This window comes from Schistocerca gregaria, chromosome 6, assembly GCF_023897955.1.
Source record: "Schistocerca gregaria isolate iqSchGreg1 chromosome 6, iqSchGreg1.2, whole genome shotgun sequence".
In the NCBI taxonomy this organism is placed as follows: Eukaryota; Metazoa; Arthropoda; class Insecta; order Orthoptera; family Acrididae; genus Schistocerca; species Schistocerca gregaria.
The window spans coordinates 307,221,984-307,236,564 of record NC_064925.1 but is presented as its reverse complement, the minus strand read 5'-3'; the positions used below and the strand labels follow the sequence as shown (position 1 = coordinate 307,236,564).

At 39.6% G+C, this 14,581-nt stretch overlaps 1 protein-coding gene across 2 annotated transcripts in view; it reads left to right on the top strand.

Annotated features, from left to right (window-relative positions):
• LOC126277932 (beta-galactosidase-1-like protein 2) overlaps positions 1 to 14,581 on the top strand; it is a 139,619-nt gene that overhangs the window by 86,457 nt on the left and 38,581 nt on the right. For both annotated transcript variants that reach the window (XM_049977513.1, XM_049977514.1), the window contains exons 5-8: positions 339 to 486; positions 6,596 to 6,748; positions 7,142 to 7,288; positions 10,564 to 10,751. In XM_049977513.1, the coding sequence (XP_049833470.1) occupies positions 339 to 486; positions 6,596 to 6,748; positions 7,142 to 7,288; positions 10,564 to 10,751 (636 nt within the window). The remainder of the gene's footprint in view (positions 1 to 338; positions 487 to 6,595; positions 6,749 to 7,141; positions 7,289 to 10,563; positions 10,752 to 14,581) is intronic.

The window sequence follows — 14,581 nt, the reverse complement described above, 5'->3', positions numbered from 1 at the left end:
GCTCCTGTTGACCTGGGCTTCTGACGTGATACCTCTCTGCCACTTCTGCTATCTTTATGAACAATTTTCTTTATCATTGCATTCGAGCATATCAAAGAGAATGTATCTGTTGCAAAATTCTTGATAATTACATGTTTCCTTTGTGTCTTGTAAATGATGCTGCTTCATATTGTATTGTTGACAAACACAGGTTGGTTTGGGATTACTTATTGTTTTAATGTTTAATTTTTATTATTAGATTTTGCTTAACTTTCTTTACTGCTTAGGAATGTGAGTATGGCCACACATGCTATGTAGTCATAGTTAAACTGATAACATGTTCTTTACCTTTTGTTCAGTTGGAGAATGAGTATGGCTCAACTGGTGTCGTTGACAAAGAGTACCTGACATTTTTACGTGATCTGTATCTCAGTCATGGAATTGAAGGATTATTTTACACATCTGATTCTCCTCTTAGCAGTGGTGATCGTGGGTCTTTGGAAGGAGGTAAAACAATTATTTATTTTTTGGTGATGTCTAATAAAATGAAATACTTATTAATGCTACTTTGTCAATGTTAATAAGTTGATTTAATTGAGGAAAATAGTAAATTATCAGACAGAATTGCTCCTCAGTACTTACTTTCAATACATGAAATGTATAGCACCATTGATAGATGCATATAAAAGTAGAAAAAGAGGAACTAACTAGCTTTCAGCACTAATAGTTCCTTCATTGGGGAGGATTGAGGGATATATACTACAAAGTTAAAAAAGAGGGGTAGGTTACATAGACTCCAAGGTGAGAGAGATCCACTTATAGTGAGGATGAAGGTAACTGGACTGAAGCTGGCACACTGGTTACCAGTGTGCCATCTGATCTCCTCTCTGTGACTTCTCCCCCTTCACTTTTGTCCACCCTCTTCCTCACTACAGATGGGTCTCTCTCATCTTAGTGTTTGATTGACTTGTCTTTGTTTTTCACTCCTACAACCTGTCTCCCTCCTCTCCCTGAGGAAGGAACTATTATTTTTGCAAGCTAAGAAGTGCATTACTTTTATATGTGTCTGTCAGCAGTACTGCATGTTTCACCAACTCAGCACTACTGGCCAGTAATTCTGTTCCATTATTTATTAGTTTTCTTGATGTGCACTGGAAGAACTACCAGCTTGTCACTGATACATTGTTTTTTGGTAAATTGAAACATGTGCAAAATCCATGAGTTTTATTTATCCAGAAGTTAACTATTTTTGTAAACCAAAACAGTCTTCAAACACAAATTTGTTTATTCAATTCACTAACCATTTTTGGTCTTTGTTATCATCATCAGATCAATCTCAAAAGAGAAAGGACATGCATATTTAATAGTGAATTGCAACAGTATAAATAGTAGTGTTGATTCACATGACCTGAGAAGCATCAAACAGATAACATATCTGCCCCCTTGAACTTAGCAAAGTATGCAAATAAAATTCTTAGCCATGACTGGCATCATCACAAAATACGAAAACATAGTACAACTATGATGAACAGTCATGACCTGTGATGTAGGGCCACGGTTAGCATGCTGTGCTTACAGCTTGTGTACAAACAGCTGAGGAGTCTTGGCCACTATGTGTTGCTCATCATAAGCGCAGTTTACAATCAAGTTACAAAGGCAGATAGAGGATGTTATAATTATATATAAGCCAAAATAGGATGAGTTAAAAATGTAATTAAAAAAGAGCTAGAGCATAAAAATTGGACCACAGTAAAATATTTGTTAAAAGTGTAAATTATAGCTCTCAAATATATGTCTATGGCATATATAGTACATAATGATATTAATTGAAAGCAGCATACAGAGATACAGGAAGAAAGCCACAGGCACAATGAGCTCATATAAACAGAGCCAAGAAGATGCACGCACGGACAGGGACAGAAACAGAAAAACAAATGGACAGGTTCAGCATATCAGGACAGGCAAAAGCTATAACAGCCTATCATACAGTGAAAAATAGGCGGTTGGGATTTGATTCAGAATTTTAATAGTGTGGTGTGTCTTGTTCCTTTAGATCTCTTTTCTTCCAGAAGGTCCAGTAGGTGGCCCTTCGATACAGTATGTATGACTTGCATATTGTAGTCTATGTTGGTTACAGCATGCTGTTGTTCAATCAGATGTAGTACAAATATAGATATATATGTTCTGCAGATGTGTATGTTCCCAAAATCTAATGTTAAAATTTGTGCCCGTCTGTCTAATATAAAATGTATCACAATTATTGCAATGTATTTTATAGACTTCTGAATTTCACAGTTTCTTTTGTTTGTGTCTAAGCTGAATTTTCAAAGTATTATTTGTTTGAAAGCTGCATCTGATGGTTGTGCTCTTAAGATGCTTCTTTGGTTATGCTCTTATTTCTCTAGCTGTTGAAACACTTGAAAAATGTCATCCAGACTCAATTTTTGTTACTTTTTGTTGCTTTCTGTTGAATGTTTACATTCTTTAGTTTTCTATATCTTATTGTATGGTAGCATGACAAAGCTTTCTGTGTAACTTTTTGCCATGGCTAAGTGGTCTAATATGTCTAACTCTTTAAATATTTTTTGGCTGTCTAATGGTAAGTGAATATATTGGTATATGATGGAAATAAAAAATGCTCTTTTATACCCTGTAGGGTGACAGGATTTGCCACAAAAAATATCATCACTAAGTGCAGAACTTTTATAAATGCTGAACATCTGTCTATGGTATAGAAAACAGCCTTTGTACAAAGGCATTGATACTGTTTGCACTACCTTTTAACATCACCAAGATATTGTCTACACAACATTTATAAGAAATTATTTAATTTTTACTGTTTGCAAATTTATTAAAAAATTATTTTCAACTCAGTAATTAAAATATCAGCCAGTGTGCCAGCTAAAGCTGTTTCCTATTGCAAGGCCTTTCTTTGGCAATTTATTTTATTATTGCAAGTGAAGTGCTGTCGTTATAAAACAGTATGAGTTCAGTCATTTCAGTGGACTCAATGGTTTCTGCTGTACTAATTTTCTTGTGAGACGTCAGATAACATTTTATAATTTTGATAGTTTCATTAATGGGTACATTGGTACAAATGTTAGTAATATTGAGTGATGCCCACCCGGTTAGCTGTGTGGTCTAACATGCGGCTTTCTGGACCAGGAAGGAGCGGCTGGTCTCCAGCACGAATCCGCCCTGTGGACTTGTGTCGAGGTCCAATGAGCCAGACAGTCTGTAGATGGTTTTAATGTGGTTTTCCATCTGCCTCAGTGAATGTGGGCTGGTTCCCTTTATTCTGCCTCAGCTACACTATGTCGGTGCTTGCTGCGCAAACAAAGGCATTACACTTGTCTGATGTGAGACATTCCCTGGGGGAGGGGAGGGGGGGGGGGGGATCCACCAAGGGCCGAACCGCACAACAACTCTGGTAGAGTGGTTCGGTGTGGGGTAGCGGAGGGGTGAAGTGGACTGCGGTAGTCATCATGGGGTTGTGGAGCACTGCGGCTGTGGTGGGGGCAGGGCCTCTCTATCATTTCTAGGCCACCGGTTAACATACAATATGATACTGAGTGATACTAAAATTGCATGATTAGGAATGGTTATCTCTTTAATGGCATTAGCTAATTCTCAAACATTCTTTAACTCTGAAATTTTATACAATGTGTCTATCTCTTTAATGGCATTAGCTAATTCTCAAATATTCTTTAACTCTGAAATTTTATACAATGTGTCTGGTGATTTCAATTTTACATTTAGTACTTTATAAATTTTTTAACTAGGGCATCACCTATTGTTAACAACAGGACAATTTGGCTTACAGTTCTTACACATTTTTACTTGAGATGTAAGTTTGCAGATGCTGAGGTTCATAATTTTAGAAGCTTCTCTTTGTTTCTTTGTAAGTATAAATCTAGAGTCGCCTATATTTTTACTAAAGTATGTTTGGTTTTTTTAAGACCCTTACATACCACAGTAGTACCATTCACTGTGAAAAAATGTTTCATATTTGCCAGTTTAGTCATGGTCGTATGTTATAACAGTGGTATTGCATTTATTAGTTTTAGCAGCTGTAGTCTTTTGGATTTCTAGCTAGACATTGAGGGTTTTTCCAGCCAAGCCCCATCAGCTGTTTGTACTGCAACTGTAAATACTGAGCTAATGGTGGCCCTGCATCATGGCCCATGAGTGTTCATCACAGTTTAATAATGTTTTGACTCACATAAAAAAAAAAAGTTTTCCATCATCTCAGTTCCGAGAGTTCTGGAAGCTGTACAGAAAATTGGAATAGAGATCAACATAAACATCATTTCTACCACTTTTATTGCTTATGAAAACCACACATTGCATGATGTACCACCACACAGCGAGACCTTGAGAGATGGTCGTCCAGATTGCTGTACACACCAGTACCTCTAATACCCAGTAGCACAGCATCTTGCATTGATGCATGCCTGTATTCATTTTGGCATACAATCCACAAGTTCATCAAGGCAGTGTTGGTCCAGATTGTCCCACTCCTCAATGGTGATTTGGCGTAGATCCCTCAGAGTGGCTGGTGGGTCACGTCATCCATAAACAGCCCTTTCATATCCATCCCAGGCATGTTCAATAGGGTTCATGTATGGAGAACATGCTAGTTGAGCGATGTCATTATCCTGAAGGAAGTCATTCACAAGATGTGCACAATGGGAGTGCGAATTGTCGTCCATGAAGACGAATGCCTCGCCAATATGCTGCTGATATGACTGCACTGTGTTGGAGGATGCCATTCACGTATCGTACGGCCATTACGGCGCCTTCCATGACCACCAGTGGCTTATGTCAGCCCCACATAATGCTACCCCAAAACAGTGGGGAGCCTCCACCTTGCTACATTCACTGGTAGTGTGCCTAAGGCATTTAGCCTGACCGGGTTGCCTCCAAACACGTCTCCGACGATTATCTGGTTGAAGGCATATGTGACAGTCATTGGTTAAGAGAACGTGATGCCAATCCTGAGCAGTCCATTTGGAATGTTGTTGGGCCCATCTGTACTGCACTGCACTGCATGGTGTCATGGTTGCAAAGATGGACCTTGCCATGGACATCAGGAATGAAGTTGCACATCTTGCAGCCTTTTGCACACAGTTTGAGACATAACATGACTTTCTGTGGCTGCATGAAAAGCATTATTCAACCTGGTGGTGTTGCTGTCAGGGTTCCTCCAAGCCATAATCTGTAGGTAGCGGTCATCCACTGCAGTAGTAGCCCTTGGGGGTCTGACCGGGGCATGTCATCGTCAGTTCATGTCTTTCTGTACCTCCTCCATGTCCAAACAACATCACTTTGGTTCACTTCAAGACACATGGACACTTCCCTTGTTGAGAGCCCATATTGGCACAAAGTAACAATGCGATCGAACTGCGGTATTGACTGTCTAGGCATGGTTGAATTACAGACAACACGAGCCGTGTACTTCCTTATTGGTGGAATGACTGGAACTGATTGGCTGTCGGACCCTCTCCGTCTAATAGGTGCTGGTCATGCATGGTTTTTACATCTCTGGGTGGGCTTAGTGACATCTCTGTACAGTCAAAGGGACTGTGTCTGTGATACAGTATCCTCAGTCAATGTGTATCTTTAGGAGTTCTGGGAATGAAGGTGATGCAAAACTTTTTTTATATGAGTATATTTTGTGATGATAAGACTCATGGGTAAGAATTTTATTTGCTTCTTTTACTAAGTAAATGGGCACAAGTACATTATTTGTCGCAATTCATGTGAATCAATGCTACTACTTACATGGTTGTAATTTATCATAATGCTCTTACTCGTGAATATCCACATGCCTTTTTTGGATCAATCTCATGTTTATCATAATAATCGAAACCAGTTATTGAAGTCAGTAAATAAGCTTACGATCAAAGACTGTTTGGTTTCCACATATTATCAAACACTGAATTGCTGTTACCATCAAGATCAAGGTGATCATGTCACCACTCATTAACTATTATTTATTATTCCAGCAATGGAAAATGCACACCCACACACACACACACACACACACACACACACACACACACACACACACACACACACACACAAATGACACATAGAAGATAGTGTGTTCCACTATTGTGTCCCACTGTTGTAGGTGGAAGTCGGGTGCAGATCGTTATTTTATTATTACAGATACATATTATGACATTTTCACAACTTATAGGATTTCTTTCTTCCAGCATCTAACTAAAAATATAATAACTTTGCACTTTGGCTCCCTTACTCAGACAGCATGTAAATGAAAATGGACAGGCTCCAGTGGTGCTCTACATAGTTACTGACTTGTGGCAGGCTCCATTTAACCACTCATGATAAGATGTCAAGATATTACTACCCATGCAACCACTGTGTGAACAGCTGACTTCTTTTTGATGTAAGAAAATTGTAAAATTTAACTGCAGGTTTCTTAATTTTAAAGAAGCTAGTGTAATTTGTGTTTACATGGAAAAGATACTCTTGTTTATGGATGTTATTGGCAGACTAACACCTAACACTCTTCAATAGAAGGGGACGTTATAGTTCCACCAATGAATAATTTAAAAATTTGCTGCTCATGAAGTCTTTGTATTTGTAGCTTTACAGACTGCCAACTTCCAAGTCAATCCAGAGGATCAGCTCAACAGGCTAAAGGAATTACAACCAGATAAACCAGCAATGGTCATGGAATATTGGTCAGGATGGTTTGATCACTGGATGGAGAGCAGTCACTCAACTACATCGGTTGAAAGTATGCTTTTATATTTAAACCAGTAACATACTTGGAAATATTTGTTGGTTTAGAAATCAGAAAGTAATAGCTTATGTTTTGATAAATTTCTAGTAAAAGTGCACAATTAGTGCCTAGTTGATCGTGACAGACTTAGCTTGACCAGAATGCTGCATTGTGCAATATGAAAACTGATGATCAGATAATTATGTGAAGTGATCCATAGCCTCATGATGCTGATGATTAGAATTTTTTGTGTATTTAATCATTTTTAAATATTTCAAATCGTTGCTACTTCTGTGTGACATAAAAATTTATTTGTGAGTATCATACGAATTCTTATTACCAAAATCGTAATTTTTTGTAATTGGTAAGATTCAATAATTGTGTTCTTCTTTTTTTCTTCTAAAAAAGGTTTCCGTGATGTCTTGGAGAGGATAATAACATTTCCGGCATCTTTTAACCTCTACATGTTTCATGGAGGCACGAGCTTTGGATTCATGAATGGAGCAAACATTGCAGATACATTCCCAACTTATACTCCAGATGTTACTAGCTATGGTAATTCATTAGTTTACAATACACGGCTTCAGACTAAATGATAGCACTAGTAAATTGTAGGAAATAACATGCAACTAACTATTCTCATAATTCAGACCTCATGCTATTATACAAAATCTGGAAGAACTGAACTACTTGCCTCAACAGAGAGTACTCTATTTATTCATCTACATCTACATCTACATCTACATGACTACTCTGCAATTCACATTTAAGTGCTTGGCAGAGGGTTCATCGAACCACAATCATACTATCTCTGTACTATTCCACTCCCGAACAGCGAGCGGGAAAAACGAACACCTAAACCTTTCTGTTCGAGCTCTGATTTCTCTTATTTTATTTTGATGATCATTCCTACCTATGTAGGTTGGGCTCAACAAAATATTTTCGCATTCGGAAGAGAAAGTTGGTGACTGAAATTTCGTAAAAAGGTCTCGCCGCGACGAAAAACGTCTATGCTGTAATGACTTCCATCCCAACTCGTGTATCATATCGGCCACACTCTCTCCCCTATAACGCGATAATACAAAACGAGCTGCCCTTTTTTGCACCCTTTCGATGTCCTCCGTCATTCCCACCTGGTAAGGATCCCACACTGCGCAGCAATATTCTAACAGAGGACGAACGAGTGTAGTGTAAGCTGTCTCTTTAGTGGACTTGTTGCATCTTCTAAGTGTCCTGCCAATGAAACGCAACCTTTGGCTCGCCTTCCGGACAATATTATCTATGTGGTCCTTCCAACTGAAGTTGTTCGTAATTTTAACACCCAGGTACTTAGTTGAATTGACAGCTTTGAGAATTGTACTATTTATCGAGTAATCGAATTCCAACGGATTTCTTTTGGAACTCATGTGGATCATCTCACACTTTTCGTTATTTAGCGTCAACTGCCACCTGACACACCATACAGCAATCTTTTCTAAATCGCTTTGGAGCTGATACTGGTCTTCGGATGAAATTTTCTAGTAAATTTTAATAGTCCAAAATAAGCCCCCAGACTTTCCAGAAATTGGAAATCCTTTAGAAACCCTTAAAGATAAATAGCATCAAGTTGAAAGACTTGCACCCAGCGAACGGTCTACCCGACGGGAGGCCCTAGTCACACAACATTTATTTTACTGCAGGATGGAGGAATAAAACCAATGACCTGCATCTCACCAGCCACTGACCATAACTACTACATAATGTTGGATGACATTTAGCATGTTGAATTGCTCCTCCTGTAGCTTCCTGGATCTTGATCTATCCAGTGGCCTCCATGTGAAGGTATTGATGGATCCTTGTATTCTGGTTCCATCATGTCATATTGTCATGGTCATTACAATGTACAGGTGGGGTTACTTCTGTCAAGGCATTGCAATTGTTGGGTGTATCTTCAAGTTCCCTGTACCAGAAGCCACTGTTGTAGGTCTGTGGCCTAGGACTATGATAGGGCTTCATGTGCGTGTCTTGGAAAACACCTCTGTATTTTTGTATCCTTGATGTAAGATCAAACAGTGAAAAATCCAGGATAGAATAATGACAATATTATGAAAAGTGTAGATTGCTACTCATCATATGAGGAGATACTGATTCACAATAGGCATGACAAAAATACTGCTATACGTTTAAGCTTTCAGCAAAAAGGCCGTCTTCTCAAGTACAAAACACACACACATTAATGCATGCACAACTCATACAGACATCTGTCTTTGGCCACTGAGGCCAGACTGTAAGCTACTGCACCTAATGGGAGATGCAATCCACAGGTGGTGGGGTAAGGAGGATGTGGGACAAGGAGAGGGAGGGATGGGGCTGGGGGAGAGTGTAGTGCACATGTGGGAGCATGCAGGGATGTGGTGGGGCAGTGTAGCACTGTTGGGTGCAATTGGGAAGCTTGAGGAGGGCGAGAGGGAGTAGAAAAGGTGAGAAGTAGAGAAGAGGAAAAAGAATAGTGTGTTCATTTGTAGAGTAGAACACTGTTTAGTGCTTGGGTCAGAGCAGGGATGAGGACAGGTGTATGAAGGACAGGGACTAGTGAAGGTTGAGGTATGGGAGGTTACAGAAATTAAGATATATTGCAGCAAGAGTTCCCACCTGTGCAGTTCTGAAAAACTGGTGTTGGTAGGAAGGATGCAGATAGGGCAGGCTGTGAAGCAGTCATTGTAGTGAAACACAGTGTGTTGGGCAGCATGTCCAGCAACTGGGTGGTCCAGCTGTCTCTTGCCTGCAGTTTTTTGGTGTCCATTCGTGCAGACAGACAGCTTGTTGGTAGTCATGCTCACATAGATAGCAGCACAGTGATTGTAGCTTAGTTCGTAGATCAGATGACCGCTTTCACAGGTAGCCCAGCCTTTTATGGAACAGGTGACACCTGTGACTGGCCTGTAGTAGGTGATGATGGGAGGATGTATGGGGCAGGTCTTGCATCTTGGTCTACTGCAGGGGTATGAGTCATGACGCAAGGGGTTGAGAGCAGGGGTGAAGTACAGGTGGACAAGGATATTGCGCAGGTCTGGTAGGTCGCGGAATATCATTGTGGTTGGGGTGAGAAGGATAGTTGGTAGGATATACCTTGTTTCAGGGCACAGAGGGAAGTAGTCAAAACCCTGATGGGGAATGTGCTTCAGTGTTGGGTGGTATTGGGTCATGAAGGGGGCACTCCTTTGTGACCAGACAGAGGGAATGTGGGAGGTGATAGGTGACACAAGAAACAAGGTCCAGGAGAATTGCCTCTTTATAGGGCTGGAATGGTAATTTTGGTCTGTGAAGGCCTCAGTGAGACCCTTGGTATATTTGAAGAGGGACTGCTTATCACTACAGATATGATGGCCATGGGTGGCTAAGCTATATGGAAAGGACTTCTCAGTATGGAACGAGTGGCAGACGTTGAAGCGGAAATATTGTTGGTGACTGGTAGGTTTCATACAGACAGAGGTACTGATGCAGCTGAATCACTGAAAGGTACATTACTAAGTCTGGATTTTTGCTAGCCTTTGGATGAATCCTTTTTCAGAGCTGTAGAATATACATACATACACACAAGCACAGAACTGTACAGCTACCTTGTCTCACCTGACTGCACTGTGTTGCCACTGCTATTGAATCTAGCTTGTTTTTGTTTACTATAAACTCATCTGAATGAGGTTGGTATTTTTTTTCATTTTTACTGTAGTAAAACATTTTAAATTTAATTTAATTAATGGCATATTAAGATTTGAGTGGAATCACTAGATACGTTTCTCCTGCATGATTTGTGACAGTGGAACTTTGATAGCTTTATTGTTTGGTTTCAGATTATGATGCACCACTTTCAGAGGCAGGAGATTACACAGAAAAATACACAGCAGTAAAAGAGCTTTTGGAGCAATACGCTCCCAGACAATTCCTCAAGGCAGATGCTCCAAAAGAGAGTGATAAAGTGGCCTATGCTGATGTTCCTCTTCTTGGACAGCTGACTTTAGATGAAATTGTTGCACAAGTGGTATGCTGTTATACATATATGTATGGATATGGGCTTGAAGGCAGTCTCAAGTGAGAGTTGCATGTCCGAAATGTAGCCGAACGTAGCTGAACTCTCACACTCTCACCCTGCTTAACTAGACAGATATTTTAACTTTCAGTACCAGTTTGAAGAAAGCAAGAACGTGTAATGGAAAAAATATTTTGTCATTCTCTCTAAAACTAACAGAAGTTTCCCCTCTCTCTCTTGAACCTTTTTGTGAATTCAGAACAACTTTTTTTCTTTCTTTCTTTCTTCTTCTTCTTCTTCTTCTCTCTCTCTCTCTCTCTCTCTCTCTCTCTCTCTCTCTCTCTCTCTTTTTTTTTTTTTTTGGTGGTGGGGTCTTGTTGCAAAATTCACCTTGATATTTGGCCAAAAGTATTCATACTAAAAACAGACTTATGTGCTAGCAGTTTTTGCCAGAAATTTTTGCTTTTTGAATGAACATTTAACAGCAAATTCGCATATTTAAAAATGGTTTTCATTGTTGAGGTTTCCATACAGATTAATACTGTGTGCCAGACCTTGGATTAAACCCAGAATATTGTGTATGATAGGCAAAAATCCAACTAACTTTGCCATATGAATATGCTTTATAGCCTTACTGCTCCAAAGCTTCACTCTGCCAATGTTGCTCTCTGAGTATTAAAAGCTATTACTCTTTCCTATGAAGCAACTGCTGCATTTAGTTTCTCTTTCGTACCTGGTGTTCCATGTCTGATAGATTCCTTCACAGAACATCTACATTTACATCTACATCATACTCCGCAAGCCACCTGACGGTGTGTGGCGGAGGGTACCTTGAGTACCTCTATCGGTTCTCCCTTCTATTCCAGTCTCGTATTGTTCGTGGAAAGAAGGATTGTCAGTATGCCTCTGTGTGGGCTCTAATCTCTCTGATTTTATCCTCATGGTCTCTATATACATAGGAGTGAGTAATATACCGCTTGACTCCTTGGTGAAGGTATGTTCTCGAAACTTAAACAAAAGCCCGTACCGAACTACTGAGCGTCTCTCCTGCAGAGTCTTCCAATTGAGTTTATCTACCATCTCCGTAACACTTTTGTGATTACTAAAAGATCCTGTAATGAAGCGCACTGCTCTCTGTTGGATCTTCTCTATCTCTTCTATCAACCCTATCTGGTACGGATCCCATACAGCTGAACAGTATTCAAGCAGTGGGCGAACAAGCGTACTGTGACCTACTTCCTTTGTTTTCGAATTGCATTTCCTTAGGATTCTTCCAATGAATCTCAGTCTGGCATCTGCTTTACTGACGACCAACTTTATATGATCATTCCATTTTAAATCACTCCTAATGCGTACTCCCAGATAATTTAGGGAATTAACTGCTTCCAGTTGCTGACCTGCTATATTGTAACTAAATGATATGGGATCTTTCTTTCTATGTATTCGCAGCACATTACACCTGTCTACATTGAGATTCAGTTGCCATTCCCTGCACCATGCGTCAATTCGCTGCAGATCCTCCTGCATTTCATTTCAGTACAATTTTCCATTGTTACAACCTCTCGATATATCGCAGCATCATCCGCAAAAAGCTTCAGTGAACTTCCGATGTCATCCACAAGGTCATTTATGTATATTGTGAATAGCAACGGTCCTACGACACTCCCCTGCGGCACACCTGAAATCACTCTTACTTCAGAAGACTTGCCTCCATTGAGAATGACATGCTGCAGTCTGTTATCTAGGAACTCTTCAGTCCAATTGCACAGTTGGTCTGATAGTCCATATGCTCTTACTTTGTTCATTAAACGACTGTGGGGAACTGTATCGAACGCCTTGCGGAAGTCAAGAAACACGGCATCTACGTGTGAACCCGTGTCTATGGCCCTCTGAGTCTCGTGGACGAATAGCGCGAGCTGGGTTTCACAACCCATGCTGATGCCTACAGAGTAGATTTCTAGTTTCCAGAAAAGTCATTATACTCAAACATAATACGTGTTCCAAAATTCTACAACTGATCGATGTTAGAGATATAGGTCTATAGTTCTGCACATCTGTTTGACATCCCTTCTTGAAAACAGGGATGACCTGTGCCATTTTACAATCCTTTGGAATGCTACACTCTTCTAAGAAGCACTGTAATTAAATGATGTATAAAACTGATGGAAAATAAATAGTGATATGCAGAAAGGCAAGTACCCACAATAGGTAAGAGTCAGATAGAAAGTGTTTATTATTATTATTATTATTATTATTGTTGTTGTTGTTGTTGTTGTTGTTATAACCTTATTTGAAATGAAGCTTAAATTCTTTTGTGGGAAGATACATAACTAAATTTACATCATAGATCAGTTCATAATCCACATTTTGCATTTGAGACTGGTCTAGCTTCTGGCTGTGATTCCATTTCATCACATTTCATTTATTTATTACAACGCCCCATTCATGCCTCTCTGCAACAACTTAATATCTGTATTCTATTCTGTGAATTTTCCTTTTGTTTCTGAGCCTTATTGAAGGGCCTGTATCATGACAGTGACACGTCTACAGCAACTGAAATTTCTCAGGCCAACTCTTGCTACTCTTCTTTGCATACAATCAAACTGCAAAGTCAGATTTGATTGGAATGGATCCCAGAGACAACTACAATACTCTAACTCAAACCTAACCCAGGATCATTTCATTTCTTCCTTCACTGCACTTGAGTGACCGTACAAAAACCATATCACAAGAAGAAGACCTTGTTTTGCAGCACAGCTAGCAACATACAAAATTTATGTACTTCATCAGAGAGAACAGTCCCTTTGAACCCTCTCTGTCTCCCTGAAAATTACAGACACATTTTGCGCTTCACAAAGCACAAAAACATAAATATTGTATGACTGCAATTTTAATGAGTCACAATTGGCATCAGCCAACAAACACAAATACCTGGGAGAAACAATTAGTGCTGAGGTAAAATGCACCAGTCTTGCAAGCTCAGTCATAGATAAAGCAGGTGGCAGACTGTGGATCATTGATAGGATACTGGGAAAAATCGACTTGCAAAATCCTTTTGTACCTCTCCTAGAATAATGCTTAAGCATGTAGACTCTATATCAGATAGAACAAACAGGGGATATCAAACATATACAAAGAAAGACAACAAAATGCCCACAGGTTTGCTTCAAAATCCTAAAGGACATGAAATGACAGATGCTAGGAGATAGATGGTGACATATGAAATAAAGACACTTTTACTATCAACATTTTTATGGTAAATTGCCAAGGCATTCATAACAAGGTTTGTGAATTTACTATCTATATCCAAATCCCGCTCCAGCTACTGCCAGGTTTGTGTGTTGACTAGTCCTCTCCATTTGGCTCGGTCCTCCCACCACTTTTCTTCCTCCACTTGCTGCCAGGTCACACCTCTCCTTTCTACAGATACTCTCACTCCCATTTTCCACCATGTTCTTGGGTGCCCTCTAGGTCTTTTCCAATCCATCTTTAGTTCTTCCATAATTTTCGGGAGTCTCTGCCCATGCATCCTCTTAACATGCCCATACCATCTTAATCTCTTTATTTCAATTTCTTTTCTCATACTTTCTTGTTTAAGGTCCTTTCTAATCTCTACATTCCTTACTCTGTCCATTCTTGTTTTTCCCTTAACTGCTCTGAGAAATTTCATTTCCCCTGCTTGCAGTCCCTTTCTGTCATTGTCCATGTTTATCCACCATAGGTGACAATAGGAATGTAATAATTCTTATACATAAGGAGTTTTGCTCTTTCTGAAACTTAATTATTCCAAATCAGATGTTTTATTGTTTGGTAGAAATTGCCTCCCTTCTGTAACCTACTAT